We start from the raw sequence: 18553 nt of genomic DNA on the forward strand, positions 1-18553 counted from the left end.
TCCAAGAAAGAGACAGGTAGACATCTCATTTTATATCATAAACAGACACGTCACAACACACCAGGTAATTTTCCAGCTCGTACGGGGACAGAAGGGCCACAAGACCACAAGACTTTACAAATGCATCAGCCAACAGAGATTAAAAACAGGGCCAGAGGGACATGCAGGGTCCTGAGCCTATTATGTACAAAAGTCCCACTGCTGCCCGTGGGTGGGGCCTCCACTGAGCCCAAATTTCCACAGCAAAGACTTGTCCTGGTGTTACAAACCCCCACACTCGCCCCGAGACCAAGGGATGATTCCCACGCCACACATCCCTCTTCAGACATCTCAGCTTTTTAGTGAACACGTGAACAAAATGAAAATCTGATGAAGGATGGATAAATGTGATTTTTGTTTCTTGCTCTCTCCCAGGAAAAGGTACCCCAGTCCCAGCTGTCCTTGTTCACACAGGGACCCACCAGGGCAGGAGAACTTCCCTTCTCACTCATTAGCCACGCTCATTAGCAAGCCCTGGAGATGATCATAGAATCATGGAATGGTTTGGGTTGGAATGGACCTTAAAGCACACTCATTCCAGCCCCTTGCCATGGGCAGGGACACCTTCCACTATCCCAGGTTGCTCCCAGCCCTGTCCAACCTGGCCTGGAGCACTTCCAGGGAGGGGGCAGTCACAGCTTCTCTGGGCAATTTGAATTTCTACAATTATCTGTGGGCACTGATGGATTCCTGCCCGAGGCTGAGCTCTGCTGCCCCTCAGTGTGGTGGGTACCCACTGGCTGTGTGATTTCCTTGCACTCTCTCCCTCTCCACCTGGGTCAGCACTGACCCTGCACCCGCTCAGTGACAACACACGGGCTACGAGTTAAATGCTACTGGGACTGTCCAACCCTTTGGAAAAGTGAGATTCCCCACCAACACTGACTCATGCTTATTGCTGAATAATACACAACTGGCCCCCAAAAACATCAGTGGCACCCTGTGCCCTGGGCCAGCAGCATCCCCACACACGTGGGTGCCCCTGAGCCCAGCAGGGAAGCCACGTCCCAGCATGATCCATGACACAGGGGCTCTGTCCCAGCCCTGCATGCCTCAAAGCCACCGAGGTGCCCACTTTGGTGGCGATCCCACGGATTTGGCCCCACGGAGCCAGGCACTGCAGGCTGTGCAAGGAGCTGCCCCTCTCTTTCGCAGCTCAAAAGCCCAGTCGTTAATTGCTGGGTGGGAAAACGGAGGTGGAAAGCGGCCAAGGGACCTGCTGGTCTCATCCACGCGTTTTTAAGGCATATTTTGCAGGAAGGTTGTGCTCCCGCGTGACTCCGATGGCTGGAGCCAGCCCAGCTCCCTGTCATCCCAGCTGCAGCTCCCTGGGGGTGTGGGAGAGCAGCGGGAAAGGAGGAAAGAAGAAGATGAAAGCGGGACTCGCTGACATTTATTTGGTTTGTGCATCAGACTAAAGCAGCGTTTCCTCCTTCGGATCTCTGGCTCCAAAACAGCCCCAGGTGCTGGACGGGGAAGGGGCTGTCTCACTTGGATGTGACACCCAAGTGACACTGGAGGAGGAGGAGGATGGACAGCTGCAAGGTTCAACAAGTTCCATCCGTGGCCTGCTTGGAAAAGGCATTTATTTGCTGTAAACCTCTGTCGTGACGTATAGAAAACCAGGGAGAGGAGCGGGAGCTCGATCAAGTTTGAATCCTGGTGAGAGTTCTCCTTAGAAGAATGGTTAGAAGGGGGAAAAAAAATAATAATAAAAAAAAAAGGTGGCTTTGAAATCAAAATTGTGCCATTAAAAAAAAAAAGAGCATTTCTGCTAGTTAAAAGCCTTTAACTAGAAGAACTTTTTGTGTTTTCTCCTTTACAAACATAGTGCATCTGCGATCACTGGGAATTCCGGTCCGTCTGGGAATGTGCTGGGGCTACGGAGAGGCTGCTGGTGTCCCGGGGAGAGCCGGCAGCGGCGTCACATGTGCGCTTCGGAGGCTGGGCAGCCCGGCAGCAGCTCCCCGTTCACCACCGCCTCCGACACCAGCATCTTGTCTTTGCCAGAATCCAGGCGCTGCTTCTTCAGCATCCTCTGGTGGACCAGCGGCACCACGGAGAGCACCAGGCCGCCGATGATGGGCGGCACCCCGGCAAAGTAAAAGGCCGCGTCGTAATTCCCAAAATAATCGTTGAGGTATCCTGGAAGAGAAGAGGGGTGAAGTTAGGGCCTCATCAGTCTAATGAGCTCGTTAGACTAATGACCTGTTTTGTTCCCTCCTTCGAGTGCAGCTTGCGTCACCCACCAGATTTGGGGAGATTTGGGGAGATTTGGGTTTTTAAAATAATCTTTTTTTTATTCCCGTTTGCGTTTCTTGGAATTTTTACACCCTGGATTAAAGGATGTGTTCAGCCAACACTGTGTACCAAGGGAGTGGAGAAGGAAAGCCTCAGCCATCCTTCTTGTTTCACCAGAACAGGACACAATCGGCCACATCCCAGACAATCCCAAAGGCAAGCTGGGACGTGTTAAACCCAACACTTCTTCCCAGAGGCTTTGCCAGCCAGGAGGCAATGGGAAATGTGGGCAGGGGCTGTTCCTCTGCTGAATGCCTCCACCTGGAAGCCCTGCCCTCATGGATATTTTATCTCCAGCTGTGAAATACACGCTGCCAGCTACAAACAATGGCCCAGCCTTTAAAACCCAACAAGGTTCTGCATTTGTCTGGCAAGTTCCAACACAGCCAGGCATCCTTGGGGAATAACACGTGGCCATCGATCAGCGCTGGAAAATCCTTCTGGGTGTCTCCTCTGTGGACACTTCCCTGGTGATTTGGCTGATGCAAAGGGCCCCTTCACCCAGCAAGCCCCACTCAGGGGTCCCCTGGTGCAGCACCTCCCCAGTGAGAGGTCTGTGAACCCCACGCTCCTTCCCGAGGGCGTTAAAGTGAACTTTGCTGCCGGAAGCAGAGAGATCGGAGGTGCTTATCCAGCTTTGGCTTAGCGCTGCCCTTGCCGTTAAGGACGTTGGGGTTATTGCTGTGCTGGAACACAGACCCAGGTCTTGTGGAGGCTCAGGTGTCTCCATCTCCAACTTCAGTTCCATCTAAAAGGACTTCTAGCAAATTATTATCTGCCAATTTTTAGCTCAGCTGCAAACAGAAATCACTTAATGTAACCTTGGCTCACTGTTCCCCCAGTGATCACCTTCCATCAGCCTTGAGAACAGCCCTGAGATGCCACGGGATGTGGCACAAAGTGGTGCCACCCCCACTCCTCAACCTCCACGAGACCTGATAAACCAGAAAACTCCAACCAGCACTTCTGGTCTCACACCAAAACACCACCAAGGGCGAAAGCTGCCACCACCATCTCCTTCCCAACTGCTGGCTCCCGGTGCAGCCCCGTGGTGTCACCAACCTGCTATGGGCGTGCCCGCGGTCATGGGCACGGCCATCAGCCCCATGAGGTACCCTATGGCCTGGGACGCCTGCATGGGCCCCACCAGCTCGAAGGCGATGGGGGCCATGATGGTGGTGAAGAAGCCGTCGCAGAGGCCGAGGAAGAGGCAGATAACAATGACGCCCTCGAAGCCTCGGCACTGGGGGATCATCATGCACAGGAGACCCAACAGCATGAAGGACGCGACCTGGGGAGAGGGAAGCGGGCGTGAGAGTGGGGATGGGCAGCAGGAAGGGTGATGGAGATGACACTGAACAGGTCAATGTCACTGCTCCCTCCCCTGGACCCAGCAAAGCCATCCAGCCACTGCTCCTGTCTAGGAGAGGCCCTTAAGAACAACCTTTTAAGAAGGGTTAAGAAGGATTAGCTGCTGGATTAGCTGCTAGATTTCAGCAGTTTGCTCTTCAAAAACCACAAGGAGGTGAAAGGGTGTTGGTAGTTTGGGAAGAGTTGCTACCGCTGAGTTTGATTGCTGAGCAGACACCAATCCCTCAGGTCAAATGTGTAACTCCTCTTACACACTTCTGCAGTAAATTTTCTTCCCTCACAGCAGACAGTGGCTGGTAAAGACTTTGTGATTGACACTTATTAAGCAGAGTGTGGACACCAATGTAGAGAAAGCATCCCTGCCCCACTGTGGTTGGCCAGCACCTCCGTGGAGGGCTGGACACACCGTACCTGCAGGTAAATCTTCTTCAGCCCAGGAATGCAGTCGCCAATGCGGCCCGAAACCAAGCGCCCCAGCCCCGACATGGCCCCAATGCAAACCAGGAGGATCCAGTCCTTCTTGGTTTCCTGAAATCGCTTCTCCACATATTTGACCTAGGATGGAGGGAAGGACACAAGGACGTGAAGCTGCAGTACATTGATCCCTCTCATCTCCCCAAAAGGGATGAGATTTCCTGCAGAGGGCTCATGGATTTGGGGTGGTTGTGTGACCCTCACATTGACCTGCACCCTCCACCCACCCCAAAAGCAGCAGGCCCTTCCTCTCCTGCTACTGGTGCTGGTCCTCAGGAGCGCTGCAAAGTGACCCTGGCCTACCCTGGCACAGGAGGGACAGAGCAAAACCATATCCATCGCTATTCCTGTTTACAGGATGTGCAGCAGTTCTTGGCTTCGAGGCTTTTGGTGCCTCTGCCTCTGCTGCCCATCCCCACCTTCCTCTTCCTCCTCCCTCTGGGCAAAGGGGCCTCCCTCCCCTTCCAGCCCCAGCCACGGCTCTTACCAGGTTCATGTAAGGTACGAGGTATCCCAGGACAGCAGTAGCGATCCCAAAGGCCCAAATCCGATAGGTCTTTCTCCGGAAAACCCTCAGGTTGAAATACTTGCGGGTCTGGGCCCAGCACTGCTGCCTCATGCTCCGGCTGCCCAGCTTGTCGTGCCCGTCATGCTGAGAGTCACAGGAAGGCGTCAGGATGGGCCGGTAGGTCATGGACAAGAAGATCTGGATGAGCATTAAGGCACTGAGTACTTGGAACGTGTGTGCCAGCCCGATGGCACCCCCGACCATCTTCAGGAAGAAGGGGAGCGGCACGGAGATGAGGCAGCTGCCCCCGGCCACGATGCCGTTGGCCAGGCCCAGGCGGCGCTTGAAGTAGTGCCCGAGGATGACCAGCGAGGGCTGGAAGGCGAAGGAGCTGCCACAGCCAAAGAGGATCCCATAGGTGAAATAACGGACTTCCAGGGACCTGGTGGGGATAAAACACACGGGAGAGGGGATGTGAGGCAGAGGTGAGGGAGCCTCCCCCCTCACGGCCCTGCAAAGGCCTGGGTCTCACATGCCACAGGTGCTGCACAGACAGTCTGACCTCAAGGAGCTTATTCCCTTGGCAAAGGGAGGATAATCCTCACTTAACAGCTGGCACACGAAATCTTCAGCAAAATGAAGTGGAGCTGGGAAGTGCTTTCTGCCACCAGGAGAAGGCAGCAGCCAACCTGGCCTCCTTGGGAAGCTGACCTCACTTCAGTGGTTTTTAAATTACAGCAAACAAGATTTTCTAAGGTAAGGACGGTGGGATATTTTTAGCTAGAAATCCTTTTAATTTTTCCACTGAAAGGACTAATTGAAAACATTCTGCACCCGGTGTTTGGAAGCAGAAGGCACCAGCCCTGCTGGTTATTAGGCACGTAAGAAGGAAATGTGGTGTTTCTGCCCAGGCTCCAGGCTGGTTAATTAAGTTCTTCTTCTTTAAGCTCCTCTGGGAGCTTAAATTAGACAGTTAATAGATCTCATTTGTACCTTACATTGGTGGCTGCACTCGAGGAGGGAGTGGTTGCTCTGCAGAGCAGATGGAGAGTCCTGAAAACCCTTGGAAGGAGCTGCCTCCCAATTTCCAGCCCAATTTTCCCAACAGAAGCAGCTGACAAAGTAGCCTGGATTTAGGCAGCACAAACAACCTGTTGTGTTTCTCTCCAGATGAAGGATTTTTTCTTCCTAACCCTTGCCATACATCCAGCTGCAAAGGTCTGCCATGGGATACTGCCTGGGAGGATATTGTGAGGAAAACCTTTGGGAAGTTCAGGGTGTTGCAGAAGCAGGGTCTGTGCTCCAACCTTTGGAGCAATGGAGTGTTGCTCCCAAAGCAAGTGAGGAGACAACAGCCCACATCCACCAGAGCAGCTGGAAGTTGGGAAAACCTTTACAAGCACATCATTCCTTCCATTACACGCCCATCCCTCCAGCCTGCCAAGCAGAAAACAGAGCATGGTCGCCGTGCCCGACAGCTCCGAGACAAATGAATGTCATGAAAGGCAATTTCCAGCCACTCCAGAACAAAACCACATCAGAAGCCCCCTCTGTGGGAGCCAGGCAAGCAGCTGGTCCTTGTTGGCCGTGCCCGACCTCCCACGCACCAGCCTTGGCCTGGTCACAGCAGCCCCGGTGCCGCAGCTAAGCTGACGTGTCGGAGAAGTGGAGACAAATGCCACAGTTCCCATCTGCTCCCTGCTGATGCTCAGACACCCCTGCATGAGCAGAGGCTCCTTTCAGCCATGCTTCTTAAGGAGCCAGGATTTCCCAGGCTGCTCACTGGGAATCAGCCAGCTGCTGTCCGGTGGGAAGGGCGGCATCGTCTCCTCGGATTGTGAGGCTGCCAATGGAGAATTGTTTCTCCTGGGGCAAGGAGGCCTCCCTCCATCGGCTTCCTCTTGCTTCCAGCTCTCAGTGGGAACAGCCCTGGTCCATCCTTGCTGGCAGAAGTTTGGGGGGATTCCTCTGTGCAGGAGTAACTGGGCAGAAATTGTGGAGGGGAAGGAGAAGCAGATGAAAAGGGACCCAACCCTTGCTACAGAGCACTTAGTGCAGAGGAGGGCTGAGAGGGCATTGGGGACATGTGGAGACAGCCCTGCTGAGCTGGCCATCATCTCCTGTTCCTAGTGTTAAACCAACCTCCTTAAACTGGAGGGAAGCTAAAGCTTTAACTGGGATTTCTCTTTTCTTGAGGGCACAAAAGGTCTCTGATGGCTTGAGCTGGTTAAGAGAGCAGGACACACCTCAGAGCAAGGCAGCAGAGAAGAAAAGCCTCACTTGACCCATCCAGCCTTCTCCAGAGCTTTGCTTTTCAGCATATTTGGTTTCTTTAGTGGTTTTCATACAAAATTCCCAAGATTTTGAGACAAGAGGCACTGAACCGGGCACTGGGGTCTTGCCACACAGGCTTGGTGGTTCAGAGGGTTTTTGGAGCATTGCTGGGAACTGCTGCTGCTCCTCCATTTGGACAAAACAAACCCATTTTAGAGAAACCAGGAGATAAAAGGGGAGATGAGCCTTGATCCAGCTCTGCCTGAGCCCACCAAAACCAGGCTGTGCCCCTTTGCAGCAGTGCTTCTATCACACGGGACTGATCTCCAGCTGTGGCGGAGCTTGGCAGGAGGGACCAAAAAAAAAGCTTTTCCATTGTTCTGGGAGAGCTGGAGCCACAAGGCCCGAATTTCAGGAGCAGCTTCACCATCCGTATGGAGAGCTGCCAAATCCCACAGCCTCCCTGCTCCTCCTCTGGCCCCGCTCGGCTCTGCCGTCGCAGCTTCCCTCGCTGTGGTCCAGCTGCAGAGGGGCTCCTTTCTCCCTTACAAGGCAGCCAGAGGAATGTGGTCCAAGAGTGAGAGCCAGGAAACGGGGATTTCAGTCCTGTAGCTCTCCTGGAAATTATATTCCTCTCTGCCTGTAGCGTTGGATTTATTTTTTTGAAGCCCAACACAACAAGCCCCTGGCAGTGGTGTGGTCCCACGAGCCCTTTTTCTTTGCACAAACATTTTCCAGTAGAGGGGGGAGAAAAGTCCAAGCTCCATTGATCAGATGGAAAGCAAGATTACATGGGAAGCTCCTGTGATCTGCATGCCAGGGCACAGTTTCCCTCAGGAACCACTGCACCCTTTGGAAACACCAAGGGTGGCACCTGAGGAGGAAGATGCAGACCGTCGTTCCTTCCACGCTGCTGCCCGAGATGGTTTTATCATCGCAAAAATCCCATCTGCAGCTGGCCACAGTTCTGATGTTGATCAGAACTGATCCCCACTCCCAGCATGATGGGGGGATCCCACAGGTGAGAACCTGGGGATCCAGGGAAACAGGGTTGGGATGAGCACAAAGGTCTTGCTGACCAGGAGGAGCACAGCGCGGGCAAGTCACCCTCTGGAAAACTGGTGTGTACTTGCTTTAAAAACCCACTCCTTGAAGCATTTTAATTAAAACAATATTGATTTTAACTGAAATCCAACCCAAACAACGTTTTTATTCAGAAAAAAGTGGGGCAAATGCTGTTTTGGAGGTGTCTCCATGGAGCCTCTGAGACTGTGTTTAATAAGTGTCACATAAATTACCCCAGACGTGACCTCTTTTTGCTCCCACAACGATGCCAACCCCGATTTCTGGGCTGGAAAGACACACAAGGTACACCTGCCATCCAAATGCACGTTGGCCAGTGCCTGCCAGCAGAAATTCATGGCATGGGATCAGGTATGGAAAACCAGGAGCAGCAGTGACCCTGTGCTGCCACAGACACACGAGCCAGGGCAGGAACACCACAAACAGCTCCAAACCCTGTCTGCCTTCCCCTCCCTGTCTGCCCTGCACAGAAACTCCCTCTTAAGCATAATCCACCAAATATTATTTCAAGATTTAATTTACTTTCAGCACCAAATGTGAAAATGGTTGCAAAGGAGCAGGGTTTTTCTCTGTGAGAAAAACTGGAGCTGCCAGGAGAGGCACACCAACTTCTCCTGCCATTTAAGAGATCAAACAAGGGACCTGAGTGCTGAAATCCCAGAAAATACAGCCCCTTACTTGGGTAAAATTCACCCTCTTTTTACCTAAGGACACAAGGTTCAGTTTGGAGGGGACCAGGCTGGGCACAGAGGAGCTGTAGGGATGCCAGGACACCTCTTGTGTGGAGGGGAACCTCCTGCTTTGCCCCCAAAGGCAGCAGCAGTGTGTTGCAGGGGGTTGACAGAGAGGAAGAGCAGCTCTCCAAGGAGCTTTGTGTCCCCTCCACAGCCTTACTTGGTGAAGGAGCTGGAGAGGAGCCCGATGAAGGCGATGGTAGCTCCCATGGCCGCCGTGGTCCTGCAGCCGATCCGGTCCGTGAAGATGCTGACGATGGGAGAGCAGAAAAAAATCATCCCCATGGCCAGGGAGCCGACCCATGCTGGGGAGAGAGAGGAGAAAGGTGATGGTCAGGGTGGGACATCCAGCAGGGGCAGTGGGAAATCAGCCAGGGACCAACTGCAGCTTTGGAGGTGTCTTGGCAGAGAGGCTGCCCTATCACACAGTTAATTAACGGTGTTAAGTGCTGTTAATTAGCAGTGCAACTCATAAATGACGCAGAGACACGGTGGAACCACAGATGGAGCATGGACAGGTTTTCCTTGGATTCCTCTCTGCTGGGTTACTGTGTCCCAGGGAGGGCACCAAGTTTCAATGCTCTTTCCAAACAACTTTTGCTGCACGTGGGAAAATCCCCCACTGATGGCACTGATTCCATCAGGAATCTCCACAGCCAAAATCCCCAAGTCCTCTCCCAGCTTTGGCTAGGGAGAGTTTCCTATCCTGAGTTATGGCCCTGCATTCCCAGGGAGCACTCTCACCCAGCCCTCCCTCACTCCCCAGAGCCAGCACTCCTCACCTTCCCCTCTCCCCACGCTCAGTGAGGATTCCTCCTTGCAGCTGAGCTGATGGAGACACGTTTATCCCAAGTTAAATTCCACCCCTGACCTCGCCAGACAATGTCCAAGTGGGACCATCATGCCCTGTCTCCTTCCAGCCCACTCTGGAGAAAACCACTGTCTGTCTGTCTGTCTGTCTGTCTGTCTTTTTTTCCAGAAATTTTAATTATTCACAGGGTTGTTTTTTTTTCATCCCATTGTAAAATCATTAGGGTTAGAAATGCCTTTTAAGATCCTCAGGTCCAACCATTCCCCTGGCACTGCCAAGCCCAGCACTAACCCATATTCCCAAGTGCCACATCCACATGGCTTTTAATTTCCTCCAGGGAAAACGATTCCATCACCACCCTGAGCAGACTGTGCCAGTCTTTTACCAGTCTTTTAGTGAAGAAATTTTTCCTAATACCCAACCTAAACCTCTCCTGGCACAACTTGAGGCCATTTCCTCTTGTCCACCATCTTCTCTCTGTCTTCCACCTTCTCCCTGCCCTCCACCTCCTCCTTTTAATGGTTTATGTGGCTGTTATGGGGAGGAAAGACAGGATTTCAAGAAAAGCAATGTGGTAAGGAGAATGATTTCAATTCTAACAGCTCTAAGGAGAAGCAAGAGGTCCCCTGGGTGGTGTGTGGGGCAGAGCAGGATGGACAGAGGGACAAGCAGCCCCCAGCGCTGGCACCAAAGTGAGGGCACCTCCTGGAGCATCTCCAAGCTCCAGGTGCCATCTCTGGGCTGCCAAGCACAGCCCCAGGACGTGTGGTCCTTTTACCTTTTTTTTACCTCTTTTCAGGGTTGCTTTTTAAATTTTCTTTTTTTTTTTTTGCACCCAAGCCAAGGGCTCTGCAAACCTTTTCATCACAGCCCTGCATAAAAACACCCTCATGGTCCTTTCTGAGCTGTGAGATCTTCAAAAAATAGCCAGGTCCCTATTAAAAGCAAATCCCAGCTATAGAACGGCCTCTCCAACCTCTGCCTTTCACAAAAGGACCACACAATGAAGCCCTCCCCAGGCTGGGAAGAGCTGACCCTTCCAAATTAATTATAAGTTCACAAGGACCCAATTTACTTCAAAATCTTCCTTAATAAATGCAGAGTGGAGCAATAAAATCAAAAGCAAGGGCTGCACAGGAACCTCGTGGGACTGGCTGGGCTCTCATCTCAACTCCAGGCAAAAAAAGACGGGAGAAGGGAAGGGAGAGGGAGAGGACCCCCCTCTCCAGCTGATTTTCTTGGTTATAAACACAAGGCACAGTGTAACGAAAGTCCCTCTAATAGGATTAGGTGGCACGGATCCAAAGAGCCGTCCAAAACAGCTCCGAGAGGGGGTGAGGGGTGGGAGCCACGCCAGGATGGGAAAGGCTCGTTAAATTGGATAATATACTTCCAGAAATGTTCCTTCTACTCCAGCCAAGGCAGTAAAACGTTAGATGGCCCCGTCATGTTTGAAGTTTGTTATTTTTGGAAATTGCTTTAAGAAACGAGGAAATAAAAGCATAAAGCGAAGTATTAAATTTAAAGGGCCAGATTCAGATCTTAATAACCCGGGGATTTACATGCAAATAGGCAGGATCAATCTCTGGCCCCAAAAATGCACACTCACCTGCAGAGATCAAAGCAAACCCAGGGCAGGAGGCTCAGCAACGGGTGCTTAAAAGCTCCTCCAGCTCTGGGTTTGTAAAAAGGAGATATCTCTCAATTAAAATTGGTAAACACACCAAAAAAAAAAAAAAAAAATAAAGAAGTCCTGTGGCAAATTGCTCTACCTTAGAGAAAGGGCTTACCACAAGCAATGAATAAAAATAGGCTTGGGGAAGAACATCCAGTTAAAATTAGTAAGAACAATAGCCTCACTTCCAGAGCGGGGTTTTGTCTTCCCAGCGCTTCCCAGCGAAGCCCCGGGAAGCCGGGAGGGCTGGGCGAGCTCCAGCACTGGAAGGAAACCTCGGCAAAATCTGGGGGCAGGAGAAAAACCGCCTCGGTGCCGGCTCCGTTCCCGGCATCATTCACACCAAAACACCCCCGGAGAGTGGGGTGCACAGTTCTCCCCCCCTGTTTTATCCCCAGTGATCTCCACTCAGCTGGGTTGGAGCAAGGATGGGGGAAGCCACGGCAGGAAAGCACAAGCTGGGAAAGAAATGGAGTTCAGGTGAAGTCTAGCCCCAAAACCTGCCCCTTTGGGCATGGTCCTTGGATCAGCTCCAGGGAAAGAAGAGTTTATTTTTGGCAGTCTGTGGTGTTGAAGTTTCTCCTGGACTTTGCTGGATGTGAAGGGCAGAGGCAGTCGTTCCTCCAGTGGAAAACAGGCAGGGCTCAGCACCTTCCCCTCCTACAGCTTCTCCAGAGCTGGAGAAGTTACCTCTTGATTTAAAGCCACATGAGAAAAAAGGGGGCGATTTTTGCTTCTGATTTCCAGAGGGTTTGGATGGGATGGTTAATTCCCAGCCTGGCCCCACCTCCCACCCTCTGTGGCTGATAAGCTGGGCGAGATATGGAAACACACAGACAAGCCCCCACATGAGGCATGGAGTCTTATCAAGCAGGTCCTAAAAGAAGCTATGGAGAGAATCCAGCTGAGGATGGGGCTGGAAGGAGCTCAGGAGCTGCCAGAACTTTGACAGGGATCGGGTTAAGACTTGATTGCATTTCAGGGTGCAGTGAGTCCAACCAGCTCCTGGGAGCACCAGCTGGTTTTGGAGCTGGGTGCCATGGGGGGACCTGGCTGGTGACAGGGGTGTCTCGACAGAAAAACTTGACAGATGACACGCAAGAGATGTCCTGACAGAAACACAAAATGCTTCAGAAACCATATTTTTAGATTTAAAAGAAACAAAAGGTATAAAAGCACTCTGCTTTCAGTGAGGGGAGATGCACGTGACTTCTGATTTGGGGGCTGCTGATACTAGAGGTGACTCAAGGTGTGTTGTCCCTCCCTGACAGCTGACCCTGCTTGGCACTGAGAGTTACCTCGAGCCCAGACCTGTCCATCCCACCCTGCTCCCACCACAGCCCCTCCTGAAGGGATTGAAGCAGCAGCTGAGGAGTCAGGACCGGCCCCAGGACTCACACCCTGCTCCAGGGGGCTGGGAGACAGCACCAGCCCCAGCGCTCACCCCAGCCCAAGCCACCTCCAGAGCTGATGGCACCTTCCTGGTGGTCCTAGGGATGCTCTGGGGTAGGGGAAGAGCTCAGTGTGGGGCTGGTGCTGCTTTGCTGGAGCAGTGTGGTTGACCAAGGAGAACATTCCACCAGCAGCTCTGACACAAAGGGGAAAGCTCCAGCTAAAGCTCCACAAATTGTTCCTTCCCACCTTGACATAACAAAGGCAGCCAAGCTGGTGGCCCATGGTTGATCCAAAGCGATGTGGCCTTCAACATGGACAGGGAAGGCAGTGATTGAAGTTCTCCAGGGGGAACAGCGGTTCAGTGGTGTAAGAGATCACAGAATCATAGAATCAGAAGGGTTGGGATTGGAAGGGACCTTAAATATCATCCAGTTCTATCCCCTGCCATGGGCAGAGACACCTTCCACTATCCCACGTTGCTCCAAGTCCCATCTACCCTGGCCTTGGACACTTCCAGCAGTTGCAATAGCATGGCCAGGATGATCCATCCTGTCCAACACCACTCAGCCTGGGTTTGGGACAGAGTGAAAACTGGGGAGGTGACCCACTTGTCCACCAGCCCACTTGTCCTCCAGCCCAAGAGCACCCAACTGTGCCCATGGTGGAGCAGGGACCAGGGATGATTTGGTCACCTTCTCTTCCTCCTACCAGTGGGTGACAAAGCTCCAGGGGACCCCGTGGCAGAGGAGGACAGGCACATGGGGGTTGGGGGGCTCAGCTCCCCCTGCAGTGGGGCTGGTGATGCTGAGGGGTCCCTAAGGGCTGTGAGCACCATGTCTGTGTGCTCATGGTGGGCAGGGCCCTCAGGGCCAGTCCAGGTGGTCCCACCTGGGTACCAGATCAGCTTTCTTTCCAGCCAGACCATCCAACAGGATGACAAACTCCCCTGTTGCTGGCATTTTCCTAAGCAGAAAAAGGTTTCTGAGAGCAGAGCAAGGTAGGAGCAGGAAGGTGAGAAAGGAAGAAAATCAGAGACGTGGATCCAAGCCCTGCCGGTATTTAGCTCATTGTTCCAAAAAACATCATTAAAAAATCAGACTGCAGCGCTTGAAGCCAAACCCATTTGTTCCTTTAAAACCGAATCTCCAGGGAGAGAGGAGGAAGGGACGTCGCTCTCAGCTGTGCTTCCCCGCTGACCCAAATACCCCGGGCTGGAGGGATCAAGGGCCAGGAGGTGACCTCAGATCCGCCGCTGGAGGAAGTGTCTTCCCTCGCTTCCCGCGGCTTCTCCCGCTCGCGCCGCGCAGCTGGGACAGGGTGGCTGCTGGAGGGGACAGGGACGAGATGCACAGGGTCACCTTCCCCTGGCACCTGGCGCTTCTCAGAGGAGAGATGAGGCAGCCAAAGGTAATTTGCCTCCTGCACCTCTCCCACAAGAAATAAATCACTTTTTGACTCGTTCAAGGCACGGGGAAGCTCAGCGGCTGTGACAAACCTCATCACGCACCTTACAGCTCTCCCCAGCCCTACCTGGCTCGATTTTGGGGTGGCCTGGGAGCCCAGACAACCCCGTGGCCCTTCCCAGGAGGAGGCTGAGGAGGAGCAGGCAGCCGTGCCCCCTCAGCAGGGCTCCCACAGCACATCTGGAATGAAAACCAAGCAGCTGTTTCATCTCGTGCCCTTGAAGAGCCATTTGCGTCATCCCCTTGTGCTCTCAAAGTGAAGCCTGAAACGCTCCCAGCCCCATGTGCTCAACACCCCCCGCGGGCTGAGCCGGTCCCAGGGACGGATGGTCAAGGCTTAAATAAAGGCAGATGCAAAAGTCAGAGCTGAGGAAGCCACCACGATGCACGGTGGGATGGGAAACTGAGCTGGAGAGCAGCAAAACGGAGCTGAGGAGTTTGAAACTGAAGCTGGGGAACCCCAAATTGAAGCTGAAGAGCAGAAACTGAACCTGGAGAGCACCAAACTGAAGCTGAGGAGCACCAAAATGGCCCAAAATGAAGTTGTGGAGCCCCAAACTGAAGATGAGGAGCCCCAAACCAAAGCTGGGTAATCCCAACCAAAACCTGAGGAACACCAAACTGAACCTGGAGACCACCAAACTGAGATCTTCAAACCAAAGGGAGCACCAAACAGAAGATAAGAGGCCACAAACCAAAGTTGCAAAGCCCCAGACTGAAGCTGGGGAACATCAAAGTGAACCAGAGGAGCACCAGACTGAGATTGAGGAGCTGAAAACTGAAAGTGGGGAGCACCAAACCAACACCAGGGCACACCAAACTGATGCAGAACAGCTCTAAAATGATGCTGAGAAGTCCCAAACTGAAGCTGGGGCGCACCAAAGTGATGCTGAGGAGCACCAAACCAAGTCTGAGAAGCACCAAACCAAAGCTGTGGAGCCCCAAACTGAGGAGCCCCAAATTGATGCTGAGGAGCCCAAAACTAAGGCTGGGGAGCACCAAATTGATGTTGAGGAACCCCAAACCAAGGCTGGGGAGCACCAAACTGGAGCAGCCAGGTTTCTCTGGATGGGAGCTGGTGGTGGCAGGGCATTGTGGTGGCAGCCACTTTGCATCACGTGCAGCTCAAAGCCAGCTAAACTCATTAATTGTATAGCAAGCCCTGCTTGGTACCATACCCTAAAGCTTCAGAACAAAGTCGTCCTTTATCAGGTTTGGCTGACTTCTCCCCCCCCAGCCCCCCCTCTTTTGAAAACAATTCCACAACAGCCTGAAAATTGGAATAAATGGAATTATTCAGAGGAATTATTCAACGCAAGGTCTGGCTAAAGACCCTTTCAATGCCCTGCTCATGGTGGTATTAGGAGAGGGTAAGGAAATATGTTAATGTTGTAGAAGTGGAAACTCCTGTCATTGTGCCATGGTCCCATGACCATGGAGAAGCCAAGAGCTTCCCAGAGATCAGACCCAGCAGGTGTCAATCCAGTCTTTGCCATAGGGGAGTTCTAAAACACCAGTTCTGAACTGGTTCAGGAGCACAGAGCACTGGAGCAGAGCGAGCTGGGAATGCACTTTGCTTTAAAAACCCCACCACGCCTCTCCTGATTGTGTCTCTCTGCCTCCCCTCACTCTCAAGGATGCAGGGGACTTTTGAGAGACGATGCCCAGGCCACCTCCTGCAACCACTAAGTGACAGATCTCAGCTTATGTGAGAGAAAAGCCCCAAAATGAGCTGCCCTGTGGCCACAATAAGTAGAGATGGAGACAAATCTGTGGTTTTGCTCAGCAAGCAGCAGGCACGGAGTGTTTGCCTGGGGTTCCTGAGCTCAACATCGCAGAGAAACTCAGTCCCAGACACATTTTTCATCCATTTCATTCCAAACCCATAAAACTCGACCCTGGCTAGAGTGAAATGGCGTTAGAGCTGGTTTCTGGGCTGCATCACATCCTCCCCATCCACAGCCTCAGCCTCAGAGGCTCCAGAGCTGGTCCAGAAATGCAAATCCTTGTGAAATCCATCCAAAAGTAACAAGGCAGCATGTGCTCTGCAGCTGAAACCCACCATGTGCCCAGGCGGGAGTTCTCTTCCCAGCACTCCGCTCCGCAGGCCAGGAAGGTTTTTCTTCTCTGTGTCGCCTCTGGCTTGCAATTTTTGAGGGATGATTCACCTACCACACACTAAAGTTACCCAACAAACAGGAGCTGCAGCTCCTCAACGTGGGCCACGTCCCATCCAGACATCTTTCCATGACCTACACACCCGAGGAGGCCGAGGATCTTGTTGCTCCAAGCTCTCCCGATGTTGTGTGAGTCCAAGGGATGTTGGGTTGGACCATGTTTGCCCATGTCCCATCTCCCTGGGTGAGAGCCCAGGGCACTCTTGGCGTTCAGTTGCTGTTGGGCAAAACCAGTGCCCTCCCACAGCTCCTGCCCAAATGAACTGGCAAAGACTCTTGAGCACTAGGGGGGAAAAAAACAAATCCTGGGGAAGAGCATATCCCCCCTTGACTGTGCTGTCAAACGCCTCGCCAGCCCCTGGCTGCGTTTTCATCCAGCAATTTTACAGAAAACAGAGAAGTTCCATTTTAATTGGTGAAAATTCCCTCCTCCCACCCGCGGAGCACCAATCTGTAATTAGCCTTTCATGTAAAACGATGTTTATTCCTGACGGAGTTTATCTTGGCACAAACACGCGCTCTGAAATGTGCACACATTTGAAGACTCAAACCCTGCATTTAATTCTCTATCTGCTTGTTAATCCTCATTGTTCCCAAGCCCCTTTTCAAAACACACCCACAGGGAGAAGAAAGTATTTTTTTTATATATATATACATAAAAACCTCCTTCCAGCATCAGGACACCGGCGGTGAGCACAGCACTGGCCCAGGGTCTGGCTGCCCCCTGGATCCCAGAGCTCTCCCAAAAACACAGTGCCAAGACCAGACCCTCCTGATTTTGTCCATCTTTCCCTTTCTTTAATACATATTTTTACCCTCAGATGTGATGCACCTCAAGGTACCTCCTGCAATGCAGCTGAAGGATGGGAACCCTGAAGCGGGAGGATGGGAAAAGCACTGTGGGGAACCCATCAACAGCATCCAGCTCCGTTTTGGAGAACCTGCCCTCACCAGTGGAAGCCAGAATCCAAGTCTCAAGATTCCTGTGCTTCATGTGGAGTGATTTGGGATTTACACTCTCCCAGAAGTAGTGGCCACATCTCCTAACACAGCAGCTGGAGGCTGGAGCAGCAGCCCCCAGGACCTCCCAGCTGGGACTGGGTGGCCAAAGCAGATCAGATCCTTCCTCTCTGTCCAGCTGCAGGTGCAGATGGCAGTGAGAGCCCAACAGGGGGTCCTGAGTGGCTGCCAGTGGCTGCTCCAGGTTCTCCCATTTCCAATAGGATGATAGACACAATATCCACGTTATAAAATGAAAGGGACAGCAAAGGTTTGGGATCTGGGACAGGCACAAATCAGGATTGCAGTTAGGGTCTGGGTGAGGGTCTGGATCAGGGTTAGGGTCTTGATCAGGGTTAGAGTTTGGTTTGAGGTCAAGGTCAAGGGACATTGCTCTCCCCCGCCCAATGCATCCTGGTGGGTTGGGGATTTCCTCCAGGCCCCTCACCCTGTTTTTTGGGAAAGAGTTCCCACTGCTGAAGCCAGGCAGGTTCCAAGCTGGTGGCAATGATTAACTCTGGTGGGACACTGTGGGTCAGCTCTGGCCCCAGACACAGGCTGCAGCACATGCAAAGCTCTCAGCCTTTGGAAAAGCCATGACCTGACCAAACTTCACTGGGCTTTGACTATGATTAACCTCCTGCAGCCACTGGTGGAAGGTCACAAAGCCTGGGAACAGCTCAGCACTCACACCTCTCCACAGCCATCCCCTGTCCCCAGCACTGAGCTGTGATCCCCTTCTGCTCCTCCAGCCCCAAAATGTGTCATCTCCTCTGAACCCCACCGTGGGTAACTGGCAGGTTTGTACTGGTAACCAGTTCCTGTAGCCACAGACAACTGGGAGGACTGTGCAGCTGAGGGACTGGGGTGGTGGAGCCTCAGAAATTCACCTCAATGCTTCATCTGCTCACAAACAGGGCAGGAGGGATGGAAGAGGGAATGGAGGGATGGAAGGGGGAAGGCACCTGCCAGGACATGAGCACCAGGACTGGGCCAGCAGTGCTGGGATATGTGATCAGCCAGCCACCATTTCCCGGGCTGCAATCCAGCTGCCACTCTTAGGGGCACACCTGAAAGTCCTAAAGGGCTGGAGTGTGACTCTGGGAGCAGCCCCTGCCCTGCCAGCTGCCCCATGTGAGTCACTGCAATGGCTTTTCCCAGCTGGAACAGCTCAGCCAGCCCTGGGATCCACCAGGACATGGAGCTGTGGTTCCCAGCTGGAACAGCTCAGCCAGCCCTGGGATCCACC

At 52.8% G+C, this 18553-nt stretch overlaps 1 protein-coding gene across 1 annotated transcript in view; it reads right to left on the minus strand.

Moving 5' to 3' along the window:
* SLC16A2 (solute carrier family 16 member 2) overlaps positions 1–18553 on the minus strand; it is a 35713-nt gene continuing 17160 nt past the window's right edge. Inside the window, exons 2-6 of the mRNA XM_015626727.2 lie at positions 8945–9089; positions 4673–5135; positions 4123–4266; positions 3403–3631; positions 1–2184 (exon numbers count right to left, since the gene is read on the minus strand). Coding sequence (XP_015482213.1) covers positions 1964–2184; positions 3403–3631; positions 4123–4266; positions 4673–5135; positions 8945–9089 — 1202 coding nt within the window. The 3' untranslated portion in view covers positions 1–1963. The remainder of the gene's footprint in view (positions 2185–3402; positions 3632–4122; positions 4267–4672; positions 5136–8944; positions 9090–18553) is intronic.

This window comes from Parus major, chromosome 4A (genome assembly GCF_001522545.3).
Source record: "Parus major isolate Abel chromosome 4A, Parus_major1.1, whole genome shotgun sequence".
NCBI classification, from domain to species: domain Eukaryota; kingdom Metazoa; phylum Chordata; class Aves; order Passeriformes; family Paridae; genus Parus; species Parus major.